The following is an 18,978-nucleotide window of genomic DNA, read 5'->3' on the forward strand; positions in this document are numbered from 1 at the left end:
TCACTGCTGCTGTAGCTTACAGTGACTCCTACCGCTACAACTGCTGCTGCTATAGCTGCTGCTGCTATAGCTGCTGCTGCTATAGCTGCTGCTGCTGCTATAGCTGCTGCTGCTGCTGCTATAGCTACTGCTGCTGCTGCTATAGCTGCTGCTGCTGCTATAGCTGCTGCTGCTGCAATAGCTGCTGCTGCTGCTGCTGCTACTGCTGCTATAGCTGCTGCTGCTATAGCTGCTGCTGCTGCTATAGCTGCTGCTGCTATAGCTGCTGCTGCTGCTATAGCTGCTGCTGCTATAGCTGCTGCTGCTACAACTGCTGCTGCTGCTGCTATAGCTGCTGCTGCTACAACTGCTGCTGCTGCTGCTGCTGCAACTGCTGCTGCTGCTGCTATAGCTGCTGCTGCTATAGCTGCTGCTGCTGCTGCTATAGCTGCTGCTGCTGCTGCTATAGCTGCTGCTGCTGCTATAGCTGCTGCTGCTGCTGCTATAGCTGCTGCTGCTGCTGCTATAGCTGCTGCTGCTGCTATAGCTGCTGCTGCTGCTGCTGCTGCTATAGCTGCTGCTGCTGCTATAGCTGCTGCTGCTGCTGCTATAGCTGCTGCTGCTGCTATAGCTGCTGCTGCTGCTGCTATAGCTGCTGCTGCTGCTGCTGCTATAGCTGCTGCTGCTGCTGCTATAGCTGCTGCTGCTGCTGCTATAGCTGCTGCTGCTGCTGCTATAGCTGCTGCTATAGCTGCTGCTGCTGCTGCTATAGCTGCTGCTGCTGCTGCTATAGCTGCTGCTGCTGCTGCTATAGCTGCTGCTGCTATAGCTGCTGCTGCTGCTGCTACAACTGCTGCTGCTGCTATAGCTGCTGCTACAACTGCTGCTGCTGCTGCTATAGCTGCTGCTGCTGCTACAACTGCTGCTGCTATAGCTGCTGCTGCTGCTGCGTGTCACTGTTACTGCTGCTGTGGCTGCATCTGTTGCACATACGACTCGTGACCAATGCTATTGCTATACTCCTGCTGTTGCTGCTGCTGCTTTTGCTAACTGCGATGTAAGATCTCTTTCTCTAAGGCCGGTGCTATTGACTCCGTTACTAATAAGGCACATTGCTGTTGTTGCTGCTACTGCTGCTGTTGCTGTTGTTGCTGCTACTGCTGCTGTTGCTGCTATAGCTGCTGCTGCTGCTGTTCTTCTCTTGCGGGCGCCACTCGCTGTTGCGGGGTCCCGGGGTTCGAGGCGGTGCCGGGGTCAGCCTCTCTCTCCCCTTCTTTCCCTCCCTCTCCTCCCTCCCTCCCCTCCCTACCTCCCGCCCTCCCCCTTCTGCCTTGCCCTCGACGGACGGGACGGAATATAAATGACGCGATTTCCAGAGTTCAGGCAGAGTTCAGCGGTCAGCTTTCGGCGCATTTATATTCATGCAACGTGTGCGAAAGCAGCGGGTACATTAATCACTGATCATTCTCACACTGCGTATTTGATCGCTTTTTTTTCTCTCTCTCTCTCTCTCTTATTTTTTTTAACCGTGGAAAGTCTCGCCAGTCGCCAGCCGCCGCCGCCGCCGCCGCCGCCTGATCTGGCTGGGATTTTTTTTTTGGTAAGCGGGGAGGGAGTGGAGGGAGTGGGAGGGTGGGTGGGAGCAAAAAGAAGCATGTTGACGAAAAGAAACGCGGCTCGCATAGAATAAGGCGGTGGTGGTGGTGATGGTGGTGGTGGTGCAGGGTGCTTTGCTTTAGTAGGATCGATCGATAGGCACAATGCATCCCGCAGTGAGTGGATTTCAATGCGCGTCTGTGTGTGTGTGTGTGCAAGCGTGTGTCTGTGTGTGTGTGTACGCATGTGTCTGTGTGTGTGCCGTGGGGGTGGGTGTAGCAGTTAGCGCGCTACGCTACGAACCCGGCGACCCGAGTTCGATTCCCGCTCGCGGACAACAACTACCGGTGACGATTATTTGAACCCGTCCTGGTCCTCCCCTATGCCGGCTCAGCCTCAAATGAGTTACCTAGTGCGCTTAGGAGACAAAAGCGGTGGGTGTGGTGTTGGTCACCCACCTCCTCGTGTGCCGTGCTGGCCTTCATAGGTGCTCGCTAACAGCACTTGCCCCAACAGTCTGTTGAAGGCTATACGGGGCATCTTTAGATGTGTGTGTGTGTGTGGAACCCACCGCGGCGGCTTGTTCTACACTTACGCACGTGTCGAGAACGTGCGCACACGCGAACAAAGGGAAAGATCCTCCCGTATAGCCTGAACATACTTAGGGGCAAGTGCTGTTAGTGAGCGCACACGAAGGCCGGCACGGCGCACGAGGGGGGGGTGGGTGGCAGGGACACACAACCACACGTACCACCCTCCCGCTTGTGAAATATTTTGCGAGTACGACGTGTGGGTAAGAAATATATATTACATTGTCACGAGCCCACACACGCACGTATACGCATATTGTGAATTTATTTTTTTTCAACGAAAACAAAACAACGTTACTTCGTTCGGGCATTCCGAGATTTCGTGCGTGTGAGTTCCGGCCTTCGAGGAATAGTTTGCGAGCGAAAGAAGTTGCCGCTCGTACGTCGAGTTCCGTGCACGTACAACGACCAGACCACACCGCATCGCCTTCGACGGACTGTGGGGGCAGACGCTGTTCGCGAGGAGCACCGAGTAAGGCCCGAAGTGCGCACGATCTGGTGGTGGTGGGGTCATCACCAGGCCCGGGCTGCCTTTGTCTCCCCCAGTGCTGATGTTTCGTACACCGCACGAGGTGCTTATTTTAAGGCTGAGCCGACGTAGGTGAGGATGCCCACGAACCCGAGCAAACGTCCGCCACTCGTATTGGTCGCGAGCTGGAAATAAACTCGGGTTCCACACTTTCTGATCGACACGGCAAGGCCGGTTCATGAGTTGACGGTCCGTTAAATAGTTAGTTCGTGTTGTGTTTCGTTTGTTGTCGTCCTTCCAGGCACCTCCGATTAGCACGGTTGCCTACGCACGGTGCGAAAGAAGTTCACCCGTACATGCATCTTGCATTGCGAAATTTGCGCGTGGTTTTTTTTGGTACATATATACATACATCGCGTATATCTTCTTAATGTAATCGTCGCACGCGAGCGTTGCTTCATATGCTACATCTGAACGGCAGCAAGCCCCGTGGAGTCGAGCTGCGTCTACTGGACCGAGTCGCGAATCGCGCCCTTTGTCTGCTGAGCACGGGAGGGGTTCGCGTCTTCACAAGCGTGACGACCAACTCACACACGCACACACAGATCTAGATATATACTTACACAGTATTTTTAGCATTTGACGACGCTTCGCGGGTATCATCACAATCGCTCGCGGTGATAAATCGCATTAGTGACGACGACGACGATGATGATTTATAAAAAAAATTATAATGAAGACCGCAAAGATGCGCATAGCGAAACGTGATCGTTCGTCACTTATTCCAATTGTCCGCCGAAGTGAAATGCGTTCACTGCTTGAGATTTTCGATATTTTATACGTATTATCATCATTATTGCATTATCGAGCATGTGCATGGATACCCACGGCCTGGGAGGGAGGGTGCTGGATTTGTTCGCTGTCGTAATCGTGAACGGAGGTGCCGGGCGAGAGGATCAGACTTGTGCATGTTTCGATCCTGTTCGTACCACGAGGGGAACGTCTCCCACGCTGCAGAGACGCCTCTGTGTGTAGGGTCGACTCAGCCTCAAAGTGAGTACGCGTTGTGTTTAAGCATCGCCACTCGGGAGACAAAGGCGGCCGGGCGTGTGGTGCCGTGCCGGCCTTCGCTAACAGCACTTGCACCACCCCCCTAAGAGTATATTAAGGCGATACGGGTGGGGGCTCTTTGTCTCTGTGTGTCGTTGTGGGGAGCGGTAGTGCAGCGGTTAGCGCGCTGCGAGACGAAATCCGGCGAGCCGAATTCGATTCCCGCTCACGACCAAGACTCGCGACGATTATGTGAACCGGTTCCAGGGCCTCCCCTAGGTCGACTCAGCCTCCAATGAGTACCTGCTGCGGCGTGTAAAATATCCCAACTGTAGGGAGACAAAGGCGGCCGGGCGTGGGGCTGGCCACCCACTCCCCTCGTGTGGTGCCGTGCCGGCCTTCATAGGTGCTCGCTAACAGCACTTGCCCCAACAATTTAGGGAGACTTTACGGGGGTTATTTGTATTTACTTTCTGTGTCCTTCTTAGCAATTGTTCACGCAGGCATACAAACAAACATACACACATACACGCAAACACACACGTATGCACGGACACAAAGACAAAGGTCCTCCGTGTAGCTTCATAGACTGTCGGGGCAAGTGTTGTTCGCGTGTGTTCGCGTTCGACCGCCTTTGTCTCTCTATTGTCGACGCCTAAACACCGCACCAGGTGCTCAATCAAGACCGAGTCGCCCTAGGGGGCGGTCCTAGGAAAGGCCCAGGGTGGGTGGCCAGCACCACGCCCGGCCGCCTTTGTCTCCCTTAGTGGCGATGTTTACACACCGCACCAGGTACTCATTTGAGGCTGAGTCGACTTAGGCGATGTTCACGACCGGTTCCAGATATTCACCACAGACGGAATCCGTGAGCGGGAATCGAACGCGGTTTCGCCAGGGTTTCCAACGCAGTGCGTCAACCACTTGCGCCACCGCTCCCCCCAAAAAGGCAAATAAACACAACTCCGCCAAGAAAGTAATCGTGAAACGCAATCCTTTACAAAAAATTAGATGCAATGTTTATTCAACAGTAAACTTGGGTACTGGCCGTACAACAACAGCGCCATCAACAACAACAACAGGGATGAGGGGTGTTGTAAGGTAGTGAAACGACTCGCGCACACCATAAGCACATGTATTGGTGAAGTATGGTCAAACACACCCCACACCCCCCCAGTTGAGTGAGAAGGCGTGCGGTCTCCGTGACGTTCACAAAGAGGGCCCTGCCACCGATGAGTTGGCACAATACATTTAGAAAGAATTTTGCTCTGAAATGTCGCGCGGTTGCACAAACAGCGCTCGTATAATGTCAAATCGGCCGATACATTTCACTACCTCGGAGGCAATGCTTGGTGGATCACAGGCTACGCGGTGGCCAGGAGATGGCGGTACATCAACTGGATTATGGAATCCGTGTGTGCGGATCTTCGCTGCGTGGTTGGGTTGTCTCGCGGTACGACTGTTTGCGGTTCATCTCACGGTCAGAGACGCTCAAATCTTGAACAACTCAGTCAAACGTTACCTCGGATACACAATGAGCATCTCTCGATGTTTGATATCATTATTGTTGCTATTAATCATACTATAATCTAGCATTTATAATACACAGCTAGTAAAAATAGGCACAAGCCCATCTCTCAGAATAAAGCGTGACGTTTTACGCATTAGATCTGCTATACATATATATGTATATGATACTGCAAGTAAACAGAACATGGACATGTGTGTCTACTCAAACGAGAATTGGACTTGCGCTCATTTCTCATTGATATTCGGTGGCGCTGAAAAATTCCACATTTCTATGACGGGGACCTTTAAAGACTCTAAGCCTATATATATATATATACATATATATCTATGACAAACATCGGAGATTCGCACGCAAACCTTTCACAGACTATTGGGAGCAAGTGGGTGTTAACGAGCAGCACCCGCGAAGGCCGGACACGATAAGCGTGTGGCCGCCACCCATCCGGGCCGCCCGCGTACCACAACGCACCACGTGAACTCGTTCGAGGCTGAGTCGACCTAGTTGAGGCCCAGAACCGGTTCACACAATCGTTCCCCGGTGCCGGTGGTTAGCGGGATCCGTGAGCGACGACAAATCGAACTCGGCACGGCGTGATTTTCGCAGCGCGCTCACCGCTGCGCCACCGCTCCCCCGACGCTTGCTCGGCCATGGCGGGACATCGTCACCGGTATCGGCGCCCTGTGAGCCGGTTAACAAAACGCAAGCGTCTGCTGCTGTTCGATTGCACGGAATCTCCCTGTGGTGGGGGGGGTCACCGTTTGGTGCGAACGCCCACCCCAAAAAAAATCCCCATCACAGCACGGGATCGGGGGGGGGGCGCATTGTTAAATCGATCTCCGATCAGTATCGGTTCGGTTCGGTTCTGGATTTTGTTTCTTCTTCAATTCCTGTCGCCGTGCGAACCTTGACCCGCGGCTCCCGCGTGACGCTGCGGGATAAACGACGGCCGCCCGCGTGACCCGGCAAGGTTAGGGGCGAGCCAGTCCATTATTCTCGCCCCCCCCCACGCCCCCCTGCGCCCTGCGCGTACACAACACGAGTTGTCGCCAGCTACCCCCCCCACCCCCCCCGGTTGACCGAAGGAAGCGGTAGAAAGAAGAGGGTGACGTGGGTGGGGTGAGGTTGGGGGTGGTGGTGGTGGGGCCGCTGCTGCGACACCCGGCGACCCGAGTTCGATTCTTGCCGCTCACGTGCACCATCATCAACATCACCACCACCAACATCACCAACACCATCACCACCATCAACACCATCACCAACACCACCACCAACACCGTTACCACCACCATCAACACCACCACCACCACAAACATCACCACCAACACCATCACCACCATCACCACCATCACCACCATCACCAACACCATCACCAACACCACCACCAACACCGTTACCACCACCATCAACACCACCACCATCACCAACACCATCACCAACACCGTCACCACCACCATCACCACCACCAACATCACCACCACCACCACCACCATCATAACCACCACCATTACCACTACCGTCACCACCATCATCACCACCATCACCATCATGGTGTTGGTGATGGTGGTGATGGTGGTGGTGGTGGTGATGGTGGTGGTGGTGATGGTGTGAAGGGTTGGGGGACATTTGCCTTTGTCTGTTGGCCCCGGGGTGATGGTGGCGGTGGAGGAGGAGGATGAGGAGAGGGGGAGGGAAGAGAGACTTTGTGCTCGGGGTCACGGGACTGGGAAGGTCGCGGCGCCTTGACACCGGGGGGACGCAATGCTCTCAATCAGGGCAGCAGCAGCAGCAGCAGCGGCAGCAGCAGCAGCAGGAAAAGAAGAAGCAGGAGGAGGAGGAGCAGCAGGAGGAGAATGGGCTCTCTGCCCTCGGCGTGAACCTGCACGGCGCGCGGCGATGCGCGACCGCCGTTGTTCAAGGGCTCAAGGCTACGCGAACAACGCCGACGCCTCCTCCTCCTCCTCGGCGCACGCTCGGATCCCAGCAGCGTGAACGTCGCGGGGCCGACGACGACTACGACGACGAGGAGGAGGAGAGGGTGCGGACGAGGGCTGCGTCCCCACTGAGGCCGCTACCCCCGCAGGCCCCCCGAGCAAGAAGATTGCGCGATAAGAAAGTGGGGGGGGGGGGGGGGGGGGGGTGACGTAGCGATGAGATCGGTTGTTGTGTGGTGTGTGTTGTGTGTGTGTTGTTGTTGTTGTTGTGTGTGTTGTTGTTGTGTGTTGTGGTGTGTGTTGTTGTGTGTGTTGTTGTGTGTGGTGTTGTGTGTTGTGGTGTGTGTTGTTGTGTGTGTTGTTGTGTGTGTTGTTGTTGTGTGTGTGTTGTCGTGTGTGTGTTGTGTGTGTGTGGTGTGTGTTGTTGTGTGTGTATTGTGTGGTGTATTGTGTGGTGTATGTTGTTGTGTGTGTGTTGTTGTGTGTGTTGTTGTGTGTGTTGTTGTGTGTTGTGGTGTGTGTTGTTGTGTGTGTTGTTGTGTGTGTGTGTTGTTGTGTGTGTGTTGTCGTGTGTGTGTTGTGTGTGTGTGGTGTGTGTTGTTGTGTGTGTATTGTGTGGTGTATTGTGTGGTGTATGTTGTTGTGTGTGTGTTGTGTGTGTGTGTGTTGTTGTGTGTGTATTGTGTGTGTTGGTGTTGTTGTGTGTGTTGGTGTGTATTGTGTGTATTGTTGTGTGTGTATTGTGTTGTTGTTTGTATTGTTGTGTGTTGTTGTGTGTGTATTGTGTTGTTGTGTGTATTGTTGTGTGTTGTTGTGTGTGTTAAGGGTGTACGGCGGATCTTTGTTGGTGTGTGCGTTCGCGGCTGTGTGCGTGGCTGTTTTATGGTGCCTTTGTGTGTTCACTGTGTGTGTCTGTGTGTCTGTGTGTTTGTGTGTCTGTGTGTTTGTGTGTCTATGTGTGTGTGTCTGTGTGTGTGTGTCTGTGTGTGTGTGTCTGTGTGTGTCTGTGTGTGTGTGTCTGTGTGTGTGTCTGTGTTTGTGTTTGTGTCTGTGTGTTTGTGTGACTGTGTGTGTGTCTGTGTGTGTGTCTGTGTGTGTGTCTGTGTGTCTATGTGTGTCTGTGTGTGTCTGTGTGTGTGAGCGGTGGTATAGCAGTTAGCGCGCTGAACTACGAAACCGGTGACCCGAGTTCGAGTCCCGCTCACGGCCAACACCGGTGGCGATTATCTGAACAGGTCCTGGGCCTCCCCAGGGTCGAATCGCCCCCTATGAGTAGCTGGCGCGGTGTGTAACAAAGGCGGTCGAGCGTGTGGCTGCCCGCCCACCCCCTGCCAGGCTATACGGGGGACATTTGCCTTTTGTGTGTGTATCTGGTCTGTGTCTGTGCGCGGAGCGTGCGTGTCAACGTCTGCGTGTGGGGGTTGTTCACCTTCAAGTATTTGCAAACGATATGGGTTCGGCCTTCATAGGTGCTACTCGCTCACAGCACTTGCCCCAACAGTCTGTTCAGGCTATAGGGGGTGGGGATTTTGTATGCTATATGTGTGTGTGTACATGTGGTGTGTGTGTGTGTACATGTGGTATGTGTGTGTGTACATGTAATATGTGTGTGTGTGTACATGTGGTATGTGTGTGTGTGTGCATGTGGTATGTGTGTGTGTACATGTGGTATGTGTGTGTGTGTGCATGTGGTATGTGTGTGTGTGTACATGTGGTATGTGTGTGTACATGTGGTATGTGGTGTGTACATGTGGTATGTGTGTGTGTACATGTGGTATGTGTGTGTGTGTATATGTGGTATGTGTGTGTGTGTATACATGTGGTATGTGTGTGTGTCTGTACATGTGGTATGTGTGTGTGTACATGTGGTATGTGTGTGTGTACATGTGGTATGTTGTGTGTGTGTACATGTGGTATGTGTGTGTGTGTACATGTGGTATGTGTGTGTGTGTACATGTGGTATGTGTGTGTGTGTACATGTGGTATGTGTGTGTGTGTGTACATGTAATATGTGTGTGTGTACATGTGGTATGTGTGTGTGTGTGTACATGTGGTATGTGTGTGTGTGTACATGTGGTATGTGTGTGTGTGTACATGTGGTGTGTGTGTGTGTACATGTGGTATGTGTGTGTGTGTGGGTGAGCGGTAGTGCTGCGCTACGAACTCGGTCCTCAGAGTTTTGGATTCCCGCTCATGGTCAAAAACCAGTGACGATTATCTGAACCGGTCCTGGGCCTCACCGTGATTGCCTCAACTGAGTAGCTGGCACGGTGTGTAAAGTCATCGCCACTGGGGAGACAAAGGCGGTCGGACGCGGTGCTGACCACCCACCCCCTCGTGTGCCGTGCCGGCCTTTATAGGTGCTGCTCGCTAACAGCACTTGCCCCTACAGTCTGTTCAGGCTATACGGGGGATCTTTGTATGTGTATATACACGTGTGTGTGTGTGTATGTATGTGTGCGTGTGGTACGTACCGACTGTGTAGAGCAGCTAAGACTAAACGAGACGCTCGAGGTATCGATCCCCGCCTCCGCACGGGCGCTGTGATCTCCGATTGCAAAACGAAAACGTAAAACAAAATCCATCTATTTGTAAGTATATATATTAATAATCAAACGTGTATTTACTCAGTTCCGCAATTGGTTGGGATTACGCTCGCGATGATGATGATGATGCCCATGATGATGCTGCTGCTGCTGATGATGGTCATCATTATCATCTCTCCATGAAAACTTTACGGCTCTCCCCACGGCCCTCTCTCTCTGCACCCTCTTCGCCGGGTCTCTACTCTCTCTTTCTCTCTCGCTTCGTACCCCCCCCCCCCCCCCAGTCTCTCTCTTCTCTCTCCGGGAGAGACGCGGGCTGCAGAACGCGACCCTTAAACGAAATGGCGCCTACGCTACCGACCATTGACGCAGCATCATAACTCACGGCATTGTCAGCCGGGCAGGGGACGAAAAAGAGAAAAAAGAGCCCCCCCCCCCCCGCCGAGTGCACAAAGTTGGGCCCCCCCCACCCACCGCCCAGACACCCCCCCCCCACCACACCCACCACAACCCCCCCCCCCTCTTATATATATTTTCAAGACGCCGCGCGGTGACGCATTGAGTCCTCCGCGTGAACTTGGCTTCTTCAGTCGCGACCAAACAAACAATGCCCGTGGCGGCCTCGGTCTGCAGCCTGGCGGCACCCAGGCAGAGCGGGCTTGTGCGTGTGTGTGTGTCTGTGTGTGTGTCTCTGTGTGTGTGTGTCTCTGTGTGTGTGTGTCTATGTGTGTGTGTCTGTGTGTGTGTGTCTGTGTCTCTCTTGTGTGTGTCTGTGTGTGTATGTGTATGTGTCTCTCTGTGTGTGTGCGTGTGTGTGTCTCTGTGTGTGTGTATGTCTGTGTGTGTGCGTGTGTGTGTCTCTCTGTGTGTGTCTCTCTGTGTGTGTGCGTGCGTGTGTGTCTCTGTGTGTGCGCGTGTCTCTGTGTGTGTGTGTATCTGTGTGTATCTCTCTATGTATGCGCGTGTGTGTCTCTCTCTGTGTGTGTGTGTGCGTGTATGTGTCTCTGTGTGTGTGTGTGCATGCGTGTGTATGTGGGGAGCGGTGGTGTAGTGGTTAGCGCGCTGCGCTATGAACCTGGCGACCCGGGTTCGATTCCCGCTCACGGCTAACACCAGTGACGATTATCTGAACCGGTCCCGGGCCTCCCCTAGGTCGACTCAGCATCAAATGAGTACGTGGTGCGATGTGTAAACATCGTCACTGGGGAGACAAAGGCGGCCGGGCGTGGTGTTGGCCACCCACCCCCTCGTGTACCGTGCTGGCCTTCATAGGTGCTCGCTAACAGCACTTGCCCCTACAGTCTGTTAAGCCTATATGGGGGATCTTTGTCTTTGTGTGTCGGGAACGGTAGCGCCGCGCTTCGAACCCGGCAACCCGGGTTCGATTCCCGCACACGGCCAACACCGGTGACGATTATCTGTACCGGTCCTGGGCCTCCCCTAGGTCGACTCAGCCTCAAATATTGTAAAACATCGATGTGGAAGAGACAAAGGCGGCCCATTGTGTGTCGATGCCGGCCTTCAGAGTTGCTCGCTAACAGCACTTGCCCCCCCCCGTTAAAGGCTACACGGGGGATCTTTGTCTTTGTGCTCCAGCGCTAGCCTCGTATTTGCTGCAGAGTCCTTCCCTGCGAGCACGGCGATTGCGTCCGGGGTTACAAGGCCTGGGTCGTTGATAACACATCATCATCATCAACAACAGCAGCAGCAGCAACAGTAACAGCAGCAGCCATGGTCATTCCACCGCTGGATGAAAGCCGCCGCCGTCATGAAGCGATGTTAGATAACAAAGGTACCGACATGTTGGCTGTTAGCGAGCAGCTATAGAGGTCGACACCAACACCACGTCCGGGCGCATGTGACGTTTACACACCGCGCCGGATGCTCGTCCGAGGCTGAGTCGACCTAGGGGAGTCCCAGGACCGGTTCAAGTGCACGCTTTGATTGCGGCGCGTCGAGCATTCCGGGGTTCCGATTGTTGAGTTACGCATCGCGCAGGATCAGTCACTTGAGTGCAGTGTCTTCATGCCCTGCCCCCCCGTTGTCGCTCTCCACTGCTGGATGGTGCTGGATGGTTGCGGGTAGTGATGAATTTCTCGCGACGTGAATGGCATGGGCTCCCCCCCCCCACCACCGTCTTCTCGTCGCAGCGATGATAACAAAACATTACACAAACCCATTCGCCTATTTGGCAACGGGATTTTACAGCGCAGCGTGCAAAGGGTTAAAAAACGCGAGTTTGACCCACATCTACGCACACACACACACAACATGTTTGTAAACGCTGTTGTTTCAAGGGTGCGATTTGGGATGGCTGAGCCCCAACTAATCTTAGCTGTATTGCGCTGTGTGTGTGTCAGTAGTGCCCATGTGTGTGCTCATGTGCTTATGTATGTGGCCTGTGTGTGCCTTTGTTTATGTGGGGAGCGGTGGTGCAGCGGTTAGCGCTACGCTGCGCTACGAACCCGGCGACCCGGGTTCGATTCCCGCTCACCAGTGACGATTATCTGTACCGGTCCTGGGCCTCCCCTAGGTCGGCTCAGCCTCAAATGAGTACCTGGTGCGGTGCGTAAACATCGCTACTAAAAAAGACAAAGGCGGCCGGGCGTGGTGTTGGCCAACCACCCCCTCGTGTGCCGTGTCGGCCTTCATAGGTGCTGCTCGCTAACAGCACTTGCCCCAACAGTCTGTTAAGGCTACACGGGGGATCTTTGTCTTCCTGTGTGTCTAAGAGAGAGAGATATTCTGTATGTGTGTGTGTATACGCGGGAGGCTTGCACACGAATAACATCAGGCCCGGGATAAAGGCTATCAATGCAGTATATAATTACAGAATACGTGTCATTGCTCCTGCGTGAATGCGTGCGCAACGCGTCCGTGTCTTTATGTATGAATGCGCACGCGAGTTGTTTACGAATGTATCTCCACTCACGAATGACTCATTGTGCTCCGTGAACACAACGCGATGTTTCCGCGTGCATGGCAGGCACGCTGCGCCACGCGGCTGTGTCGTGGTTGTGGTGGCTCACACAACCGCGTCGTGTTTTCATTTTAACACGACACGCGCGCGCGCGCGCACGCCACTTTAACGCGCTCTGCCCACGCCGTGTTGTGTTCACGGGTAAAAACGCTTACCGTAATTGACACATGAACACACCGTTTCATGAGCCAATACAAACCCCCCCCCACTCCACCTCCCCGAACTAAAATTATCGAGTGAACGTTTCGGGCGGCGACCCTTCACTAGGAGCAGATCATTAACGTGACCGTGTGCACGCGTGTGTGACGCGCGCGCAACGGATGAACGATCGGATCGAGGCGCGATGCTGTAATGACTTTTATTTCCTATGAAACAGATAAATAACCCTGCAAGTGCGATCGACAATAGCCCTAACTAACTGGCATATATATATACCCTACGTCACGAAATCCCTCCCCGTCCCACTACAGATATATACTACACATGGGTTCAATTGACACCGACACAATTATACTGTTCCCAAAAACAGTCGCCTTTTTTTGTTTGCTGTTTGTTGCCTTAATTTAGTCTTCATAAATACACCCAACATACATACACGCGCTCAGTAAAATGTACATCATCCCCTTTTCTGTTGATCCGCTGTGTTTAGGTTTTTTTTCTCTCTCTGCAGCGTTCGATATATTATACAAATACCACGAATGACCGCTTCGGCAGCGTTGCACTCTATGTACAAAGCAGAGTGGCATGGGGAAGGCCTGGGTCACACACACACACACACGCACGCACGCGCGCGCCGTCCGTAACAAAAGGCTGGACAACGAGCGGATACATATCAAATAATAATACAAATGTACACTGCAGGTAAGTTGTACTTCATGGCTCCAGAGAGAGATAGAGAATGAGCGGAGAGAGAGAATGAGAAAGAATGACAGAGAGAGAGAATGAGAGAGAGATGAATCATGGTGATCAATATAACACAAACTCAACACATTTGTCAATAACACTATGCACTAACAGGAACAAATTACGTATAATATTAGGCGACGTTTCGGACAGCAGGCCCTTCTTCAGAGCACACGTTAGTGTGTAAGAAACATCATCGCCCCTGAAACGTGGTCTAATTATATATTTCATTGACATTTCACGGAAGTGGTATTTTTTTTAAATTATATTTTTGGACGGAATATGTCGTGGTTTTGGTTGTCGTTGATATTATTGTTATTAAGTGTGCTCATGATGCACCACTATACAATTGGCAGTATCACACAGAAATAAAATAACGTTATGAGCATTGTAATCATCATCAGCATCACCATGATCAGCAAACCATCATCCTGAAACAATACACATGCCTCCGCCCGTATACCTCCGTGTAGCTGGCTTTAGAAGCTCAAAAGTATAAACAGTGTTCGTCCACACGTTGAGCAGCAGCAGCAACAACAACAATATTATTTACAGCAGATGATAACATCAAACAAATGGACTCAACAATAACCGCTGGCCTCGCTGGCGCCCTGGCAATGGTTAAGTGCATGCCCGTCCATTGCGAATGCCGCCACCCACCCACCCAACCACCCACACCCCCCCTCTGCATCGATGTACTCCACCCACAAAGACAAAGGTCCCCCATATAGCCCGCACAGGCTGCTGGAGGCAAGTGCCGTTAGCGAGTGGCAACCTATTGAAGGGCCCGCACGCCACACTGAGTGGGTGGGTGGAACCCGCCAACTGCGCCCCGCCCGGCCGCCTTTGTCTCCCCGAGTGTCGATCTGTACTGCACACACCGCTTGCACTGCACCAGGTACTCATTTGAGGCTGAGTCGACCCTAGGGGGGGGGGGTTAGGCCACCAGGTGCAAGACAATCGGCTGAAGCCGTGAACGGGAATTGAAATCTGAGTTGGCCGCCGGGTTCGGAGCGTAGCGTGCTAACTGCAGCGCCACCGCTCCCCACACAACATAAAACCCCCACCCTCGCCAATACCCCAATCTTATAAATAGACACAAATTACAACTCGCATCTCCCAGCTGGGACAAGCTTTAAAAAAAATAAAAAATATGAGGTCACGTGATAGATATATATATATATATAGTTTGGTATGTCGGAAGAGAAAATAATACCAATAAATTATGTCATGTAATATGTATTATTTTCCTTTAAAAAAACCCAAGACGTATTTATATAAATATATAACAATCCGTTATGGCGAACGGCGAGACAAAAGTAACATGTGTTTTAAAAACGATGTTTGCATTAAACTGTAAGACATTCAAATCATGGAGAGAGAGCGAGCGAGCGAGCGAGGTGACGGTTGAGGAGTCAATCCGGTGATGTGTGTACAAAACGCGACCCTACAAACCTCGACCGTCGAGTGAGTGTGTGTCTATGTATGAGTGTGTGTCTATGTATGAGTGTGTGTGTATGTATGTGTATGTATGAGTGTGTGTATGTATGCGTGTGTGTGTCTATGTATGAGTGTGTGTATGTATGTATATGAGTGTGTGTGTATGTATGAATGTGTGTGTATGTATGAGTGTGTGTATGCGTGTGTGTGTATGCGTGTGTGTGTGTATGTATGCGTGTGTGTGTCTATGTATGAGTGAGTGTGTGTGTATGTATGAGTGTGTATGTATGTTTGAGTGTGTGTGTGTATGTGTGAGTGTGTGTGTATGTGTAAGTGTGTGTGTATGTATGAGTGTGTGTGTATGTATGCGTGTATGTATGAGTGTGTGTGTGTATGTATGCGCGTGCGTGTATGTATGAGTGTGTGTGTATGAGTGTGTGTGTATGTATGTGTGTGTATGTATGAGTTTGTGTATGTATGAGTGTGTGTGTGAATGTATGTTTGCGCGTGCGTGTATACGTGGATTTGCGTGCGTGCGTGAAGTGTACGTTGAGACCGCTGTGTGTGTGCACGCGCAAGTGTGGATCGTGTGACGTGCAGGCCTTCATAGGTGCTCGCTAAACAGCACTTTCCTCCAAAGTATGCTAAGGCTACACGGGGGATCTTTGTCTGCGTGCGTGTGCGAGCGTGTGTATATATATGTGGATATGTGTGCGTATGGGAAGTGTGCGTGTGCCCGTCTGTAAATGCGTATGGATGAGTGCGTGTGTGTGCGTTCGTGTGTCTTTGTTGAGGGAGCGGTGGTGTAGCGGTTAGCGCGCTGCGCTACGAAACCTGGCCACCCGAGTTCGATTCCCGCTCACGGCCAACACTAGTGACGATTTATCTGAACCGGTCCCGGGCCTCCCCTAGGTCGACTCAGCCTCAAATGAGTACAGTACCTGGTGCGGTGTGTAAACATTTCCACTAGGGGAGACAAAGGCGGTCGGGCGTGGTATTGGCCACCCACCCCCTTGTGTGCCGTGCTGGCCTTCATAGGTGCTCGCTAACAGCACTTGCCCCTAAAGTCTGTTAAGGCTATACGGGGGATCTTTGTCTTGTGTGTCTTTGTACACGCGCATATGTGTACGTATGCATTGTATACAACATATTAATTCGCGTCTATGTGTTTATGTACAGGAGTGTACACTAGTTTGCATGATTAAACGTGTGTATGAGTTCATACACGAATGGATGTGTACACATTTCTGCGTGTGTGTTTGGGAATGTGTCGGAGTATACGATCGGTTTAAACTCGTGCCTACGTTTGGTTTTGTGTGCCGTATACGAGTGCCACGTGTGCGCGTGTACTGTGTGTGTTGGCGTACCTGTGTACACGTGTAATTGTGTGTGTGTGTCCGTGTACTTGTGTATTTGTGTTTGTGTGTACTTACGTGTGTACTTGTGTGTGCGTGTGTCCGTGTACGTGTGTGTCCGTGTACTTGTGTGTGTGTACTTGCGTGTGTAATTGTGTGCGTGTGTGTCCGTGTACTTGTGTGTGTATTTGTATTTGTGTGTACTTACGTGTGTACTTGTGTGTGCGTGTGTCCGTGTACTTGTGTGTGTCCGTGTACTTGTGTGTGTGTGTACTTGCGTGTGTAATTGTGTGCGTGTGTGTCCGTGTACTTGTGTGTGTATTTGTATTTGTGTGTACTTACGTGTGTACTTGTGTGTGCGTGTGTCCGTGTACTTGTGTGTGTCCGTGTACTTGTGTGTGTGTACTTGCGTGTGTGTCCGTGTACTTGTGTGTGTGTACTTACGTGTGTACTTGTGTGTGCGTGTGTCCGTGTACGTGTGTGTGTACTTACGTGTGTACTTGTGTGTGCGTGTGTCCGTGTACTTGTGTGTGTATAATTACGTGTGTACTTGTGTGTGCGTGTGTCCGTGTACTTGTGTGTGTCCGTGTACGTGTGTGTGTACTTGTGTGTGCGTGTGTAGTCGTATATATATATATACGTGCGCTCCAGTCCGACCGTACGTCTCATTGTGCCTCATAACGCCCGGGCGAGCACTCCACCCGTGGGAGCCGAGGGCACGCAGTGAGCCTTCCCACTGCTGCTGCTGCCGCCGCCGCTGCTGCTGCTGCTACCATTGCTGTTGCTGCCACCACCACCACCACCTCCACCACCTCCACCACCTGCAGTCATCACCACCGCCGCTCCACCGTTCGCCTGCACAGCCCCGCCGGGACCCGAGGAGCGGATCTTGGTGTTGGGCAGCTTGTGGTCCTTCTTCCACTTCATGCGCCGGTTCTGGAACCAGATCTTGATCTGGCGCTCGCTCAGGCAGAGCGAGTGCGCGATCTCGATCCGCCGTCTCCGAGTGAGGTAGCGGTTGAAGTGGAACTCCTTCTCGAGCTCGAGCACCTGCTGGCGCGTGTAGGCCGTGCGGGAGCGCTTCGACTCCCCGCCGATGTAGTTGGGGTTGACTGCGGGCGGGCGTCGTGACGTTTGGTGTTGGCGGTGGTGGTGGTGATGGAGAGACGTGGAGGGAGAAGGGAAAACATGGGGGGGAGAGGGAGGGAAGAGGGGGGGGAGAGCGGAAGTGGACAAGAGGTTTGGGTGGAAGATGAGGCGATGATAGGGAGGAGGAGGAGGAGGAGGAGTGTTGATATCGGAGGGGGACAGCGTTAGAAGGCGAAACTTCACGAGCGCACAAAGCCAATCACCGGCTCGACATTCGACAGATTTACGAGCGACGTCGCGCCTAAGCAGCGGCCAGAGGTCGTGCCGAATCGTGAAATATCTCTTCTCAGTCTCTCTCTTCTCAGTCTCTCTCTCTCTGATTTCTCTCTCGTTCAACTCTGTCGATTAAAAAAAGCCCCAAATAATCTACGAAGCGTGTTGCTCTCTCTCTCTCTCTCCCTGTGAAGAAGTACCTCCTCCCCCCTGTGCCCGCGTGTCTCGCACGCCACGGCGTCTCTGGGTCTCGACGCGACGGGTTTGGCACGCGTGCGGTGTTGCACGGCTCACATCGTCAAGGCGCGTTGATGCTCACGGAGCGACCGCGCGCGAGTCGAGTGAAGAGCCCCGATCACTCGACTCGCGCTCCGCGGTGCTGGCGCTCGCAGTCGCGACCGATGGATGGTCATGTCGGTGGCTGCTCGTGGTGGTGCTGGTGGTCATGGTGGTTATAGTGGCTGGTGGTCGTGGTGATGGTGGTTGTCATGGTGGTTATAGTGGCTGGTGGTCGTGGTGATGGTGGTTATAGTGGATGGCGGTGGTGGTTATTGGTGGCGGTGGCGATGGTGGCATTTAGTGGTTGACGTGATGGTGGTTGTATTGTCTGATGGTGGTGGTGGTGATGGTGGTTATATGGTCTCGAGGTGGTGGCGGCTAGCGATGGTGTTGCTACTGCTGCTCGTTCATTCCACAGCGGCGGCCGTATCGGTAGTCGCCGTGGTCGGGGTCGTGGTGACACTGCAGGTGCTGATTGCGTTGCTGCTGCTACCTTCAGTGAGCACGCTCGCCGTTCGCAAATTTCCACGCGCGCCAAATCATCACAAGATCGACTAATACGAAACAAACGTACACGCACCGCCATAAACACGCATTTTAATTTACGGCGCCCGTTTCGTAAAATCAATTAGACGAGCAAGGTGGAATTTAGTTTTGCACGTTAGGCAGTGGGTTTAAAATTAGACCCCCACCCCCCCTCGGAGCGAGCCCTTTTTTGGAATAAAAACACATCTGTCATTTTTTTGTTTCACCCCGTCCAGAAATGATGGCGGTGCCTGAGATTTACCGTCGCACGGAATTCAACATCAACATCACCACATTGAACTCTGGCCGTGCGCACCACCGGCACTCACCCTTCCACGGCACTCACCCTTCCACGGCACTCACCCTTCCACGGCACTCACCCTTCCACGGCACTCACCCTTCCACGGCACTCACCCTTCCACGGCACTCACCCTTCCACGGCACT

At 52.8% G+C, this 18,978-nt stretch overlaps 2 protein-coding genes across 2 annotated transcripts; one reads left to right on the forward strand and one right to left on the reverse strand.

The window, feature by feature from the left end:
• Positions 1-300: 300 nt before the first annotated feature.
• Positions 301-2,641, forward strand: LOC133344950 (antifreeze protein Maxi-like; the record flags this gene model as incomplete). The annotated part of the gene is made up of 2 exons (XM_061555280.1): positions 301-810; positions 2,519-2,641. Coding segments are annotated over 2 exons (633 nt in total), but the record flags the coding sequence as incomplete, so codon positions are not given.
• Positions 2,642-15,227: 12,586 nt separating this feature from the next.
• LOC133344951 (homeobox protein Hox-B4-like) lies at positions 15,228-18,176 on the reverse strand. Its single transcript, XM_061555281.1, has 2 exons — positions 18,089-18,176; positions 15,228-17,854 (listed from the first exon to the last, which is right to left on the reverse strand). The coding sequence occupies exons 1-2, from the start codon at positions 18,174-18,176 to the stop codon at positions 17,043-17,045; spliced, it is 900 nt and encodes a 299-aa protein (XP_061411265.1). The 3' UTR covers positions 15,228-17,042.
• Between the last annotated feature and the right edge of the window lie 802 nt (positions 18,177-18,978).

Source organism: Lethenteron reissneri, chromosome 21, assembly GCF_015708825.2.
Source record: "Lethenteron reissneri isolate LAM-NWPU_2019-01 chromosome 21, ASM1570882v1, whole genome shotgun sequence".
Classification (NCBI taxonomy): Eukaryota; Metazoa; Chordata; class Hyperoartia; order Petromyzontiformes; family Petromyzontidae; genus Lethenteron; species Lethenteron reissneri.

What these genes read in the sequence shown, in the direction of transcription:
- LOC133344951 (XM_061555281.1), bottom strand. Translation starts at nt 18,176, where the DNA reads ATGACCACCAGCACCACCACGAGCAGCCACCGACATGACCATCCATCG. An exon ending in CACCGCGGAGCGCGAGTCGA is followed by an intron (nt 17,855 to 18,088) that starts GTGATCGGGGCT and finishes TTTAATCGACAG; the next exon opens with AGTTGAACGAGAGAGAAATC.